The 15713-nt window shown below is 38.8% G+C and overlaps 1 protein-coding gene across 1 annotated transcript in view; it reads right to left on the bottom strand.

The window, feature by feature from the left end:
• Positions 1-360: 360 nt before the first annotated feature.
• Prp3 (pre-mRNA processing factor 3) overlaps positions 361-15713 on the bottom strand; it is a 28530-nt gene continuing 13177 nt past the window's right edge. The window contains exons 10-15 of the mRNA XM_073085209.1: positions 6144-6291; positions 4931-5084; positions 3772-3827; positions 3255-3404; positions 2516-2639; positions 361-2066 (exon numbers count right to left, since the gene is read on the bottom strand). Coding sequence (XP_072941310.1) covers positions 1956-2066; positions 2516-2639; positions 3255-3404; positions 3772-3827; positions 4931-5084; positions 6144-6291 — 743 coding nt within the window. The 3' untranslated portion in view covers positions 361-1955. The remainder of the gene's footprint in view (positions 2067-2515; positions 2640-3254; positions 3405-3771; positions 3828-4930; positions 5085-6143; positions 6292-15713) is intronic.

Below are 15713 nucleotides of genomic sequence, written 5' to 3' on the forward strand. Positions count from 1 at the left end.
TACATATCCTTCGGGAACAGTACTTTTTTCGGGATAAAAGATACCCTATATTCTTGTCCGGACCCCTGATAAAGTGTGTATAAAATTCGGCGTTTGCGCGTAAACAAACTTACTTTCACATTTATAATATTAGTTAGGATAAATAAAACATAACATACTTCCAAAAAACTTTATTATACCAAAATTACAACTTCGTTGAATTAATATGTAATATTAATGACATTCCACTCTACGATAAGAGATGGCGCCACACGCTCTCTGAATCACGCACTTAAAGTTTTCTAACACACTAAATGTATCAATAACGCACGTTAGTAATAACATCTCAAGCTATTTTGTCCAGAAAATCTTGAAAATATACTGGTGAAATTTCGTACTTTAGTTATTATTAACGTACGGAAATCGAAAATGGCGACTTCTGTCTCGCTCTGACATTAAAGCTAATGAACGAGAGGCGAATAGAAATACCGCCATTTAGAATTGCTACCTTTATTGATACAATCATACAAATTATATTTATCCTTCAAAATTACTTTCTACATGTTCATTTTCATTTTTTTTTTTTATAAAAATTTTAATTGACTGATTTTATAATAACAATTGTAATAATATATGTTCTTACGGTTACACAATACTTCAAAATATTTTTGAACAGACTCCCTAAAGGGAAAAGGTAACATTTGACGCGTATTATAATAATATAGTTCTTAAGGTCTCTTATCGTAGAGGGAAGTCGTTATTTGCTCCATTTCTCCATATTAGTTAGGGCTCATTCAAGTATTACGTAAGCATTAATACCATATATTTTAATCCAGTTTCTATTGGCTTACTATTAACGAAAAGTAGGTACTATTATAGTAATACAATCACAGTAATTTGGAAAATAATATAATATATGTTTTTTGAAAGGTTTAGAATCCCTGAAGTATGTGAAATCACGTGATCTGCTGAAACTGACATTCTAGGAAGGAAGTACGTGATAAATACACTTTTTTTTTTTTAGAACAACTTTCATAAACGTCAATTTATCCCAGTTTTATGGCTTCAAATTTTGGCATCTCTTGGATGCCACCCGCCATATACAAAAGAAATGGTATGGCACAACTGTGGTGCCATCTGCACGGAATCGGTTAAAGGAGGTGAAGGGGTATTTGATTTAGGGATGACGATCTGAGATCGATTAATTATATGTAAAAAAGACGGCATTTAAAAAAAAAGAGAATATTATTAAAAAAGACAAACCCCCTCCGCTTCTAACCAGATCTTCTCAGTAGAGGTCGCTTTCCGATCCGGTAGTAGTTTAAGAAAAATATTGTACCTGACAATTTGTAAGTGCCGCCGTTGGACTATACACATAAATATATTTCATTCATTCAATCAATCGAAGAATCGATTTTTTGGGCCAAAAACATCGATTGTTTTAATCGATCTCCAGTTAATTAAATAAATCGATCAGAACCAGAAACACGGGGAAGGGAAGAGTTTTGCTTACTTTCGTTTACAACGGGAGGGAGGTGTTAAAATGACTGAACATTTCTTACGAAATACTTATTGTCCCTTATTGTCCCTTTAGGGAGGTAACCAATAATTACTTAAGGCATTTAGGGAACCAAATCGCACCCAAAATCTCGACAAATGTTAAATTTGTAATGTTAAATGAAACACGTTTCTCTTGAAAATATGGACAAATTTGACGTTGTAACACGAGTTGGGTGTCGAAATTTTACCAAAATGACCTGACGTAATTAATGTACGACCCTTAGGGTCTAAGGGCCTTTTTATTGTATTTAGGGCCCATGAACTACGAATCCATAGGTCCAAAAATATACCACATAGATCTTCATGTGTATGAGCCATAATATAAATGTATATTAGGGCTTTTTCACCATATATTTCGAATGTTTTGCCATTAGGCCCTAAGCAGTGTCCCTATAGGTCCTGCTAGGTCCTGGGGGCTAGACCTCGTCCGCGGGCGCTAGTACAGCCCCGCTGTACGCAAGGTCCCAGTAGTGCTCCACTCGGTGTTTTTGGAAGTGTTCTCGCGCTTGCTTCTCCGTTGGCATTACCTGAGTAAATAAATTAATGATTTTTTTGTAATAATATAGGAGTAGCAGACGAGCATGCAATCCACCTGATGATAAGTGGCTACTGCCGTACGGGTATCTGTAATCAACCCCAGATACGATTAGATATTCCTACTTAAGGTCAGTCACAGATGTGCCCCTCAGGACTAAGCTGGAACGCCTCGGATAAGTATGTCTCAGTCACCACATCCTGGTAAAAACGTGGTAGAAGTAGAACCCTCTGTGATTTGACTCCGGCGGCACCACCGCCACACCTAACAAATGCAGTGTTAAACACTGCTATGTTCTGTTTTGAAGGGTGTGGCAAGGGAGACAATCTTTTCCGAGGCGAGATCTTTTCCAACTTATTCCTCATTCCTCAGGGGGAACTTATTCCCCAGGGGTAGCGCACCTATGGTTTGAAACCGGCGAAGTAAACAAATCTTATTTACCTTAAACTTGATGTCTCCGAAGGCGCGGGAGGGTGCTACGCCCTCCCACACGAGGGTGCAGGAGTTCTTCTCTCCGCCCTCCTTCACCGGCTCCTCGTCCCATTTGATGCGTTGCAGCATCAACCTGTAAAGTGCAGACGTGATTTACATTAAATAACATGTAAAAGTGACTGCTAGTCAATTACATTCTGCACATAACTGGACACACTTCCCAAGTCCGGAGACAATCGAACTACTAGCTGATCCTTACCTATTACACATAGTAATGACACCTGTAGTAGTATTAACATGAGAGGTTAGTCTCAAGGTAGGACTGACCTTCCCTAGCTTAAGGATAATGGGGGAGCGAACCTCACGATTAGGGTCATCTTCCTCAGTCCGGGAAAGAAGGGTGAGTGAGTTTCAAGACTGGGGCTCACTCCTCAGCTTGGGGATAACCGGGGAACCAAACCTACCCTAACCTAACGAGGCTATCTTCCCTAGCCCGGGGACGACCGGGGCAGACTTCCCCAGCCCGGGGACGACCGGGGCACACTCCTCCAGCCTGGGGCTCACTTCCCCACCTCGGGGACGGCCCGGGCACTCTTCCCCAGCCCGGGGACGACCGGGGCACACTCCTCCAGCCCAGGGCACACTCCCCCAGCCCGGGGCACACTCCCCCAGCCCGGGGCACACTCCCCCAGCCCGGACACACCCGGGGCACACAAATCCCAGCCCCAACACCCCCAGCCCCACTCACCGCTTGTACTTGTCGTGCTGCCGCGGACCGCCCTCCACCACGACGACGCAGCAGCCGCGGTGCAGCAGCACGCAGCCCGTCATGTGCAGCTGCTGCGCGTTCACCTCCACCTTGAACTTGGCGCTCGCGCACTCGAACAGATCCTTTATTCTGGAATATAAACAAAAAGACACTGTAATAAAAAAGCTTGGAGTGTCATTTGAAGGTAGTAAAACACTTTGGGGTTCGACTCCGGCGGTACCATCGTCACACCTATTTCTGTTATAAAAGCCGTGTTAGGCACTGCTGTGTTCTGGTTTGAAGGGTGTGGTAAGGGAGACAGACTTTTCCGAGGCGTTCCAGCTTAGTCCTCAAGGGTAGCGGCGCATCTGTGGCCGACCTCAGGTAGGAATATCTAATCCTATCTGGGGTTGATTATAAATGTCCATGGGCGGCAGTAGCCACTTACCATCAGGTGGACTGCATGCTCGTCTGCTACTTTTATATAAATAAAAACGTATTTAAATAAATTACATACCTGTAAACAGCAACATGGACTCCCATTGTTGTATCTTCTCTTATTTTTCTGTCAATCTGAAAATAACGGAAAATAATTTATAATCAATCGACGCATAATTATTTGAATCACGCTATGAGACGACACTTTGCGGATTACGGACGAATATTTGTGGCGAATACCGAATGCACTCGAGTAAGTTATTTACATATTCTTATTCGTGCCTATTCGCCTGCAACTGATTAAATAAAGGGGTTATTAATCTACCCTGTCCTTGTTGGCCTATAGAGGCTCCTATTTTAATACAACGTTCAAATACTCACGAACAATTCGGCAAATAATTTGCCAAACTAGGACGAATATTTATATCCTTTTATTCAGACTAATCACACACTTAATAAACCATCACCGAATGACACACTCAATAAAAATCACCGAATAAACAAAAGTTGTTTGCACATATTCGCGCCTATTCGTCTGTAGCTTTCCATACCTTCTCCCGCCGCTGGTCCTTGGTGAGCGCGCGTGCCTAGTTCACGTCCTGGTGCGTCTTCTGCCGCTTGGCGATCTGCTCGCAGACCTATGCCTCGATGGCTGTCGGGTCACACACCTCCGCCGCCCAGGTCACACACACACACACATATAGACACACAAACACACACACATACATACACACTTACACACAAACACGAAGAACACACAGAGACACAGACAGACGAGGCCACACGTACACATACGAAAACACAGTCAAACAGACACGCGTATACACACACGCGCATTTAAACGGACGCGCACACATACATATCAATACAGTCACAAACTATTCGAGGCTTTTTAGTTGGTACCTATTGTGCCCAAGAACAATTCGGCGAATCATTTTGCGAACAATGACGAGTGTGTACGACGAGCTGGGCACGAATACATTATAAAATATTTTGACACGCGCCAAAACTTAACATTGAGTAGGAAAGAGACACGAATATTCGTGACGAGTACTGGATACCGTTACAAATGTTTGCGAACATTCGGCAAATAATTTGCCGAACAACAACGAGAACGCATTGTTTTTATTCACGCTAAAAATCTACATCGTATCGAAAACAGGCAAAAATTGGTGGCGAATACCGAATACACACGAACATGCGTATTCGCGCGTATTTGCGTCTATTCGTCTACCCACCTTCTCCCTCCTCTGGTCCTTGGTGAGCGCGCGCGCCTTGTTCGCGTCCTGGTGCGTCTTCTGCCGCTTGGCGATCTGCTCGCGCACCTTCGCCTCGATCGCGGTCGGGTCCTGCACCGCCTCCGTGCCCAGAGCTCGCATCAGGTTCGATATCCTGTTCGGGCAAATGGCATTTTGGTGTAAATGGCATATGTGGTCAAACCGCCGACCTCTAATCGACCTGGGTCCCCCGATTCTCGGATCGTAGATATAATGTCGAATTCGAGATGAATCTCTAATTTCCAATCTCTACAAAAATGTCTTCAAAATGTCTATTGCGTTAAAAATGCTATTCCGGATCTCTAGACATATTTACGTTCGACTTTTATAATGAACGCATAAAAAAGACGTTCTATTTTATTTTCCCTTACTAAAATTACATCACTACTAAAATTACATAACTTTGTGGAGTTTCACAAATATTTAATGGGGTTTAAATATTAATAAAATGATTTTTATGTTTATTGGTATCTGTCACAATAAAATATAAATCTTTTGAAGTTAAATATTTTAACTTCAAAACATAACTTAAGATTTTTTTTTGTGTGTTGATTTTTTTGATGGACATTTTGACGACATCATTGTAAGGATTGGAAATTAAAGATTCATCTCGAATTCGACATTATCTCTACGACCCGAGAATCGGGGCCCTAGGTTTAATTACAGATGTCTACGAGCGACAGTAGCTAGTTAGCACCATCAGGTCGACTGTTTGTTCGTCTGCTACTCCTATATTATTATATAAAAAAATATTATAGTTAGAAAACTAAAAACTACGACAAAATCGCACAAGGAAAATCGTTAAACCTGACACTCCTGATGAGGACAATGGAACATAATTATTAAAATCGTGTATTGTCAATTGTCAATAATTGTTTAATTTTTTTAATGAAACTGAACGTTTCAAAATGGATAAAAATCTAGTTCAAAGATTTTTTACATACATAATACATACAAATGTAACTTATACTAATAAAAACACTATAATATTATACACATACTTCTTCGTTCCAACTTCAGGGGTAGAAGCTGTGCGCGATCTCAGATAGGAGTCTAATAATCCTATCTGAGGTTGATTACTTGTTCTTTAGCTTACCACCAGGTGGACTGCATGCTCGTCTGCTACTCCTATATTACAAAAAAACTTAAAGTATTTTTTTAAATCAGGTCATACCTGAGTTTGGGTTCCGGCGGTGCCTCCAACCCAAGTCGGACCTTCTCCTGCTCCTCCTTCCATGCCTCCCTGCGGCTCTGTCTGCGCAGCTTCTTGCGTTCCTTCTTCGTCAGAAACACTGGCATGTAGGTCGGCTTCAATGGTTCCGCTGTAAAGGACACCTGACTTAGTATACCTACTAATACTAATAGACATTATTAACTAACCTAACCTAACCTAACTTAGGGTGAGTTGCATCGAAAGCCCCTTTAAATTTTTATTTTTTTTATTTTATTTATAATAAAATAAAAAAATAAAATAAAGTTAGCGTTAAAGTCAAATATAACAGTAACTTTGACGGTAGCGGTGGAATGTAAAAATTCTGTGTTGCACCCATAGATTAGTAAAGATACTTCGTCGCCTTGAAATTGAATGAAGCCATAAAAGGCTTATTAGTAAGTTCTTTTTTTGAATTCTTGACAAATAAAAACATTTTTAGAGAAAATTTACGAATAAATAACTAATACTGTGTAATTTACATAATAAATAAATAATTACTTCAAATATTTTAGGGACATTTTAGCACGGACACGTGGCAAAACTTTTTCACGCAACTATTTCAATTCTCAAAACTGGGTACATTTTCTTGTTAGGAGTGAGATTGTTTACTAATCTATGTTGCTTGTCATTTGTGTCGCTGTCACACAATTTTTAGTCGACGTTGACAGATAGGGAACTTGACAAAAACCATTACTTTTACCGATCGAAATAGAGCGGTTAATATTAAGTGTTAGTTATGACGTAATTTCAAATCAAATCTCTTTATTTGTGAATACAGGTATTAAAAACACAGGTATTAAAAAGTTACATATAGTGCGCTATATTCCACCTTGTCAGGTATACAAATATATATTAAATTAAATTATCAAAATTTATAACAGAAAAATAAAGAAAAATGTCATTATAATAATTTACATTCATAAGTATTAATTGTATTCATTAAATTTATTAATTACCATATTCATTTCAACCTTGATACAATTATTATCAAATATTAATAATAATCATAATTATGTCAGTATCCTTACTGAATTGTATTAAATTTATATAATTAAAACTAAAAAATGTATCAAAATTAAATGTCAATTTGGAGATTTAAGTCAAATTTGTCACTTAAGAATTCATTTATGTGATAGTAACATTTGTTAGCCAGGAATTGAAAGTCTTTTCTTGAAAAGTCCTACATCATCAACGGCACGTATGTATTTAGGTAATTTATTAAAAATTATGGGTGCTTTACCAACAACACTTTGTCTACAGAGCTGGGTTTTGCATGCTATTGTGTTTAATGTGTCATCTCTGCGAGCTCTTGAACAAAACTTATATAATCCAGAATTATTTTTAACATATAAACAGCACTCTAATATGTAGAGGCTTGGTAAAGTGAGGATTTTAACTAAAATTCAACTAAAATTGTTGGATGGGATTATTTGTGTGTGTTTTTGTATAATGTGTATTACTAACATTAGTTTTTTAAGTACAAATTGTTACTAACCAAAATATGGATTTACGTCCGAAATAAATTATTATTATTATTATAAAATGGTGCAACCAATGATTTTTTTAACCATAAATTTGACGGTTGGGTAGGCTTTTGTAGACGTTAAAGTTACATGATATAACCCACCCTTAGTATACCCGTTATGACTCGTTGCTGGTTACGTGTCTCCCTTGTTTCTTTGGAAGATGGTAGAAGCCTTTGTGGTTTGACTCCGGAGTTCCGAGACATCACCGCCACACTTGTTTCTGTCTAATAACAGCAGTGTTAAGCGCTGCTGTTATGTTCTGGTTTGAAGGGTGTTGTAGGGAAGAAAACTTATTAGAGGCATTCCAGCTTAGCGTTTAGAAGTAACAGCGCATCTATAGTCAATCTCAGATATTAAGCCTATTTCTGCCTAATAACAGCAGTGTTAAGCGCGGCTGTGTTCCGGTTTGAAGGGTGTGGTAAGGGAGACATACTTATCCGAGGCGTTCCAGCTTGGACCTCAGGGATAACAACGCAACTGAGGCTAACTTCAGGTAGGAATTGTAATCCTACCTGGAGTTGATTACCGGTGTCCATGGGCGGCAGTAGCCACTAACCATCAAGTGGACTGCATGCTTGTTTCCTAAATTCAAGTCTTTATCAAAATCGACCGGAAATGTCCTTAAAACGGTCATAGCTATTAGTAATATGTAGTTACGAATTTGGCCATCCACGCACACTTGCAAACCTCCGTACAATACACACACATGGAAACAAAAAACAAAAACACATGAACAGGCCGAAACCACAGATAAGGAATAACACACAAATGTATATTAAATAAATAAAATTAAAATGTATGTTTGAATGTCAAAAATAAAAGCTGTTTACTAAATACAGTCATATAAAAGTCTATACGGTATGGTACAATTTTGAATAAGTTTGTCTGTCTGTCTGTCTGTTTGTTCCGACTAATCTCTTGAACGGCTGGACCGATTCTGATGGGACTTTTACTGGCACTTAGCTGACGATATGAGCAGTAATTTAGGCAGTGGCGGACTAAGCTCATCGGAGGCCCTTCAGAAGGTGGTAGAACTTTTTGTGGTTCGACTCCGGCGGCACCACCGCCACACCTATTTCTGTGTATTAACAGCAATGTTAAGCGTTGCTGTGTTCTGGTTTGAAGAGTGTGGTAAGGGGGATATACTTTTCCGAGGCGTTGCAGCTTAGTCCTCAGGTGTAGCAGCACATATGTGGCTGACCTCAGGTAGAAATATCTAATTCCATCTAGGGTTGGTTACAGTAGTCACTTGCCATCAGATGGACTGCATGCTCGTCTACTACTCCTATATTATAAAAAAGACTCTACAAGTGAACTTATAAAAATATAGGGTTCCACGCCAAAAAATGTAAACCCGTAAACCCTACCAATTATTTAGACTTTTAAACGCAGACGGCACCGCGGGGCACGGGTCCTATTGTATATAATGTATTAACAATAATATATACCAAACATTTGACTTAAATCAATTGAGGATAAAATTCCATTTAATAATATAACCATTCCCGTACCGTCCATCATTGTAGAAGACCGCGAGTTAAAATACAGACATATAGTAAAAATATAGTTAGAAAATAAAGATTATTGAGTGTAACGACAATGTTACTAACATTACTATTGATATGTTTAAACACGATAAATGCAATACCTCTCGACAAGCACACACGCGAAAACATTATTAGGAAGCGTTCTATACTGGAAGATTATCCTGAAGATAATATTAGACACGAAACGCTCAATACATTTGGCATGTCCAAAAATTCTGAAGAGTTAAACCCAGATGATGACGCTAATGAAGCCTTAAACCATAATGGGTATGAAGTGCTGACTGTTAATGCTAACCAATTTAAAGATATCGACAATAATAGTGCAGTGAAAACAGATGGAACAGAACTGAAAGATCGTTTCGGTGATAAAAATTTGAATTCGGATAATAAATCTAATGATGAAGAACGGCTATGTTTTGAAGTAAATGACGACGACACTGAAGCTACTGATGATGATGATGATTCTAAACATATTGGTGATAGTGATGATTCTGAACATATTAGTGATGAAGATGATGGTGATTCTGAACATAATAATGATGATGATGATTCTAAACATAATAGGGACGTTACAGATTTAAGAATTAAAAGCGCTGTTGATAACCCAAGAAATATCATTTTAGAGGACACCGAACAAATTTTATACAAAAATGCCGATAAGGAAATAATTCCGAAAATTCCCTTCCCTGAAAACAGCGACCGAAATGACGTTATCGGTGTAAATTCACCGCTATTCGACATATCTGTTGAAACATTGGTGACTTTCGTCGAGTTGCCGAGGGATGATGCACAAATAGGAAGTGTGGACCGAGGGTACAGTGGTGACAATAATGTGAACGATAATAGCAAAGCGCGGAAGCGTAACAGGCTTCGAAACTTGGGATTCGGTCTGTACGGAGATGTGACATATAATAATTACTATTTCTATAACGTTTAATATAAAAACAGTGATAGCCTAGTGGTAAAGAAACTCGGGCTCTTGATCGAGGGGTCCGAGGTTCAAATCCCAGGCACGCACCTCTGATTTAATAAAGTTATGTGCGTATTAGAAGTTAATAATCACTAGCTTAAACGGAGAAGGAAAACATCGTGAGGAAACCTGCATAACTAAGAAATCTTAAAAAAAAACAATTTTCAAAGGTATGTGAAGTCCAATACGCACTTGTCCAGCGCGGTGGACTTTGGCCGAATCCTTCTCATTCTGAGAGGAGACCCGTGCCCAGCAGTGGACAGTGATGGGCTGATGACGATTATAATGTTCAAGTGTCACTTCGATGTCAGGTTTATAGTTTTGCTATCTCTCTGCTAATCGTTAATTAAATTGTATCATAATATCATTGTGAAAATATAATGTGAATTATGTATGACCCTATGTATTGACGCTATAGTCCAGCGTTTCCCAACCTTTTTCAGTCCACGGACCCTTAGGAAATCAAGCACATATTTCACGGACTCCCTTAATAAAATGAAGGGCAAAAAAAAAACAGGTTGGGAAACGCGGGTATAGTCCATTGAAATGTTACAATTTAAGGACCGAATACATATTCAATTTTTTAGAGGCCGCAATTTTATTTTTGGGACATGTGCGGGGGTCAATAGAAGCCTAACCTCAAGTTTGTTGTCCCCCGGCCGCCATCTTGGAAAAAGTGGTGAAAACACTTTCTTCGCAATATCTCGGAAACTAGGCGTCTTACAAAAATTTTGCAAAGTTCTCTAAAAAATGCAAAGCTCATGTGACATTTCAATGGACTACTACGCTTGTGTGTATCATAATAAAATAAAGAGAAGAAAATATATTTTTATTAAATATATGACTTCCCGCCAAATGTCAATCGTCTCTCTCCCCTCTCCTCTCCTCACCGCTCCCCACCACAAACTACAACTCCTCTTTTACATATGTGTTCATTAATAAATATGTCAGATCGCCGAGCCTCGGTTCTGACCGATATGGAAATGCCAGATGGCGTTCCTTCATAGTGCACCAACTGCTTTCGGTTCCAACAAAGAAACATACAAGAAAATAATAAATTGGGAGCCGATGGATTTACAAGTCATCAACGTCAATTGTCAACTGACTCTCAAAAACTAAACAATAATCATAGTTCTTATAACAAAAAGGCGATACTTGCAACCCCACCCGCAGTTACCCGCTCCAAAAATATAGTCTACTAAAATAATTGTCAATGAAGTAATTTGAATGGAAATCATACAATAAGATTAAATAGCTTCAACTCAAAATTAATTGAAAATAATAGCACGCGCCGTTAAGTATATGTTTATTTCTTAATAAATATAGTTTTTATCTGTAAATACAGTTCGAAGTGTTTAAATGTTAAATAGTAGTCTTAAGGCTTGTTTTAAATTAGATAATTTCACATAACTATTTTACAGTGAAATATGATAAATCCTTCGTTGACTTAAAACGAGCCTGCAGTCCGCCTGATGGTAAGTGGCCACAGCCGCCTATGGACATCTGTAATTAACCCTAGATAGGATTTGATATTACTACTTTCCCGAGAGACAGACTTTTCCGAGGCGTTCCAGCTTAGTCCTCAGGTTTAGCGGCGTATCTGTGGCCGACCTCAGGTAGGAATATCGAATCCTATCTGGGGTTGATTACATATGTCCATGGGCGGCAGTAGCCACTTACCATCAGGTGGACTGCATGCTCGTCTGCTACTCCTATATTATAAAAAAAAATACTACCTAAATTCAGCCACAACTGCTGCCACCCCTGAGGCCTAAGCTGGAACGCCTCGGAAAAGTATGTCTCCCTTACCACACCCTTCAAACCGGAACACAGCAGCGCTTAAAATTGCTATTGTTAAGCAGAAACATGCGTGGAGGCGGCACCTCTAGGGTTGAATCACAATTGATTCTACCACCTTCTGAAGGCGAGGTAGAACATATGTTTATATGCGAAGTAAGATACTTCTACAAAATATATCTTTATATATATATTTCTTATGTGCGTGTGTATGTCACTGAACTCCTCCTAAACGACTGGACTGATTTTGATGAAATTTGTTGTGTGTGTTCAAGGGGACTTGAGAATGGTTTAGATTCACAATTTAGTCCGTGGGAAAAGGTTCTTATATATAAAATTCTCGTGCCGCAATGTTAGTTACTGTACTCTTCTGAAACGGCCTTACAGATTTTCAGCAAATTTTATATGTAAATCCAGTAGGTTTGAGAATCGGCTACTATTTATTTTTCATACCCCTAAGTGATAAGAGTTGTTCACCCTTAACATTTTTTTTATTTATATGGCAACACAACGTTTGCCGGGTCAGCTAGTAATAAGATAAAAATACACGCATTTCTTACAACACCCAAAGCCACAATCTACATGATTAATTGTGACGTACACAATATTATTATTAATAACGTTTATTATTAACGGATTATTATACTTTTTCCTGTAGCACTATATTATACACATATCGAGACGTAGTGAAGTCGTGAAAACATGTTTACATACATAACATATTTCGTTCTACTAGTAATGACTACACACGCGAACAATCATAACCATAATAAGGATAGAACAACAACAAATGAAGTAAACAACAATAAAATCACAAATGAACCGCAGAGTAGAGTTCAAAACGACGGTAAACATGTTTTGGATATACCAAAGTTGATGAAGCAAGATTTTAATGGAGAACATTTATTAGACGAACTCGCGAAATACTACGGACCAGATGTGTGTACTACGGACGAAGATAGAATTGTTAAAGTCAAAGCGATCATACGGAAAACGTTTGAAGATTTGAAAGCGGGTCGTTATAGTGAAGACGAGGTGGGGGATGAAAATACGTGTGAGTTTGAAGTACAGAGCGAAAGTATTGAGGATAAATCAAAATTTAATACTAAAGAGAAATTTAATGCCACAAAAAGTCATGTTTTAAAACAGGGTCATGAAGAAGTTGATTTGAAAGCGGGTCATACAGAAACTGGCGATGAAATCGTAAATGGAGAGAGCGTGACAGAACGATTTCAAGACACGACCGAATTCGATGACGTAACAAGCAAGGGTACTGAAGAAGAATCAGTTAGTACTACCGAGAAGTTTGATATAACAGAGAGTTATGACGTTTTAAAAGACGGTCCTGAAGAATTAGGAGGTTTGAAAACGGGTCACAATAAAACTACAGATGAAATCGTGAATGTAGGAAGCGAGACAGAACGGTTTACAGACACGATTGAATTCGATGACGTAACAAGCAAGGGTACTAAAGAAGAATCAGTAAGTACTACCGCGAAATTTGATATAATAGAGGGTCATGACGTTTTAAAAGACGGTCCTGAAGAATTAGGAGGTTTGAAAACGGGTCACAATAAAACTACAGATGAAATCGTGAATGTAGGAAGCGAGACAGAACAGTTTACAGACACGATTGAATTCGATGACGTAACAAGCAAGGGTACTGAAGAAGAATCAGTTAGTACTACCGATAAATTTGATATAACAGAGGGTTATGACGTTTTAAAAGACGGTCATGAAGAATTGGGAGGTTTGAAAGCGGGTCATAATAATACTGGATATGAAATCGTAAATGTAGAGAGCGAGACAGAACGGCTTCCAGTCACGACTGAATCTGATGACGTAACAACCACGGGCACTGAAGAAGTATCAGTTAATACTACCGACAAGTTTGATATAACAGAGAGTTATGACGTTTTAAAAGACGGTCATAATGAATCTACAGAAATCTTAAGCGCAGGAAAGTCGGAACAGTTACGAGTCACGACTGAATTTAATGAGGTAACAAGTGAGAAAACTGATGGAGACATAGAATTAAATACAAGTGAGAAATATACGATAGAAAGTTTTGACCTTTACAAAGAAAGTCATAAGAGTTTTGGAGATTTGGAAGCGGGTCATACAGAACCTGGAAATGAAATCGTAAATGTAGAGAGCGAGACAGAACGGTATCACGACACGACTCAATTTAATGACGTAAAAAGCACCGGCACTGAAGAAGACTGAGTTAATACTAGCGACAAGGTTGATATAACAGAGGTTTATGACGTTTTAAAAGACGGTCATGAAAATTTCGGTTTCAAAGCAGGTCACAATAAAACTACAGATGAAATCGTAAATGTAGAGAGTGAGACAGAACAGTTTAAAGTCACTACTGAATTTAATGACGATAAAAGTAATGGTATTGATGGCACCGAGAGTACTACCGATACATATCAAACAGAAAAATATGAAACATTAGAAAACTATGAGGAATTATGAAAACAACTAGTTTTTGCCCGCGGCTTCGCCGAGTTAATAAATATAACATACTAACATACATAAAACTGAAAATTCGTACCTTCAACTTTGCTAAAGATCATCACTTGATCAAATGCATAGTTTACGATTCAATCCTTACTAATATCGATTAAAATAATCGATGTTTTGGGTCCAAAAGATCGATTCTCCGATTAATCGATCTTAGATCGCCATCCCTAGTTCCCGTGGTATTTCCGGGATAAAACTATCCTATGTCCTTTCTCGGGTCTCGAACTATCTTTGTACAAAATTTCATTAAAATCGGTTCAGTGGTTTAGGCGTGAAGAAGAGACAACCAGACAGACAGACAGAGTTACTTTCGGATTTATAATATTAGTAAGGAGTATGGATTCTAACAAAAATATTTCAAGTACAAGTAGCAATTATTATAAGGACAGAAAACTCGACTGCTTATAAATAAATAGAGTAATAAAAAACAATGTTTTATTCCGTACCACCAACATTTTCATTTTTTTTATTTTTAGTATTTGTTACTGAGGACTAAGTTGGAACCCTAGGCGTTATAAGTATGTCTACCTTACGATACCTATCAAACCAGAACACAGCAGCGTTACACTGCTATTAGGGAGAAATCGATGTGGCGGTGGTGCCGCCGGATTCTAACCACAGAGGGTCTTTTTTTTTTTTGTTGACGAGGGGGAAACCTTCAAAAGGTACCCGATGCCTTGGGAGCGACACGGGGTTATGTGGGACTCTTACCGCACTAAAACCCCCCCGGTGACCGTCCTCAGCGCTGCGTAGAGGACTCCGGGATCTCCAAAGGAACGCAGCCGGAGACAAAGGGTCTACCACTAAATAATGTAATTATTATTTATATGCAGCTGTGTAAAATTAACCTCTTTCAAAGTTGTGGTAAGGGAGACATAATTACCAAGGCGTTCCAGCTTAGTCCTCCGGGGTAGCGGCGCATCTGTGGCCGACCTCAGGTAGGAATCTAATCCTATCTGGTTTTGATTACAATGTCCATGGGCGGCAGTAGCCACTTACCATCAGGTGGACTGCATGCTCGTCTGCTACTTGTATATTATAAAAAAAAAATGGGGAAAACGCAACTAAATAATTGATTCTCAAAGAGACGACGCAATTTAAAAACCCATAGATTTAGTCGGAAGTGTCGTAGATGATCATCTCATCTCATCATCATCAACCC

The sequence above is a fragment of the Epargyreus clarus genome, unplaced genomic scaffold, assembly GCF_041222505.1.
Source record: "Epargyreus clarus isolate Ecla_fem2 unplaced genomic scaffold, WU_Ecla_fem_2.2 ptg000022l, whole genome shotgun sequence".
Classification (NCBI taxonomy): Eukaryota; Metazoa; Arthropoda; class Insecta; order Lepidoptera; family Hesperiidae; genus Epargyreus; species Epargyreus clarus.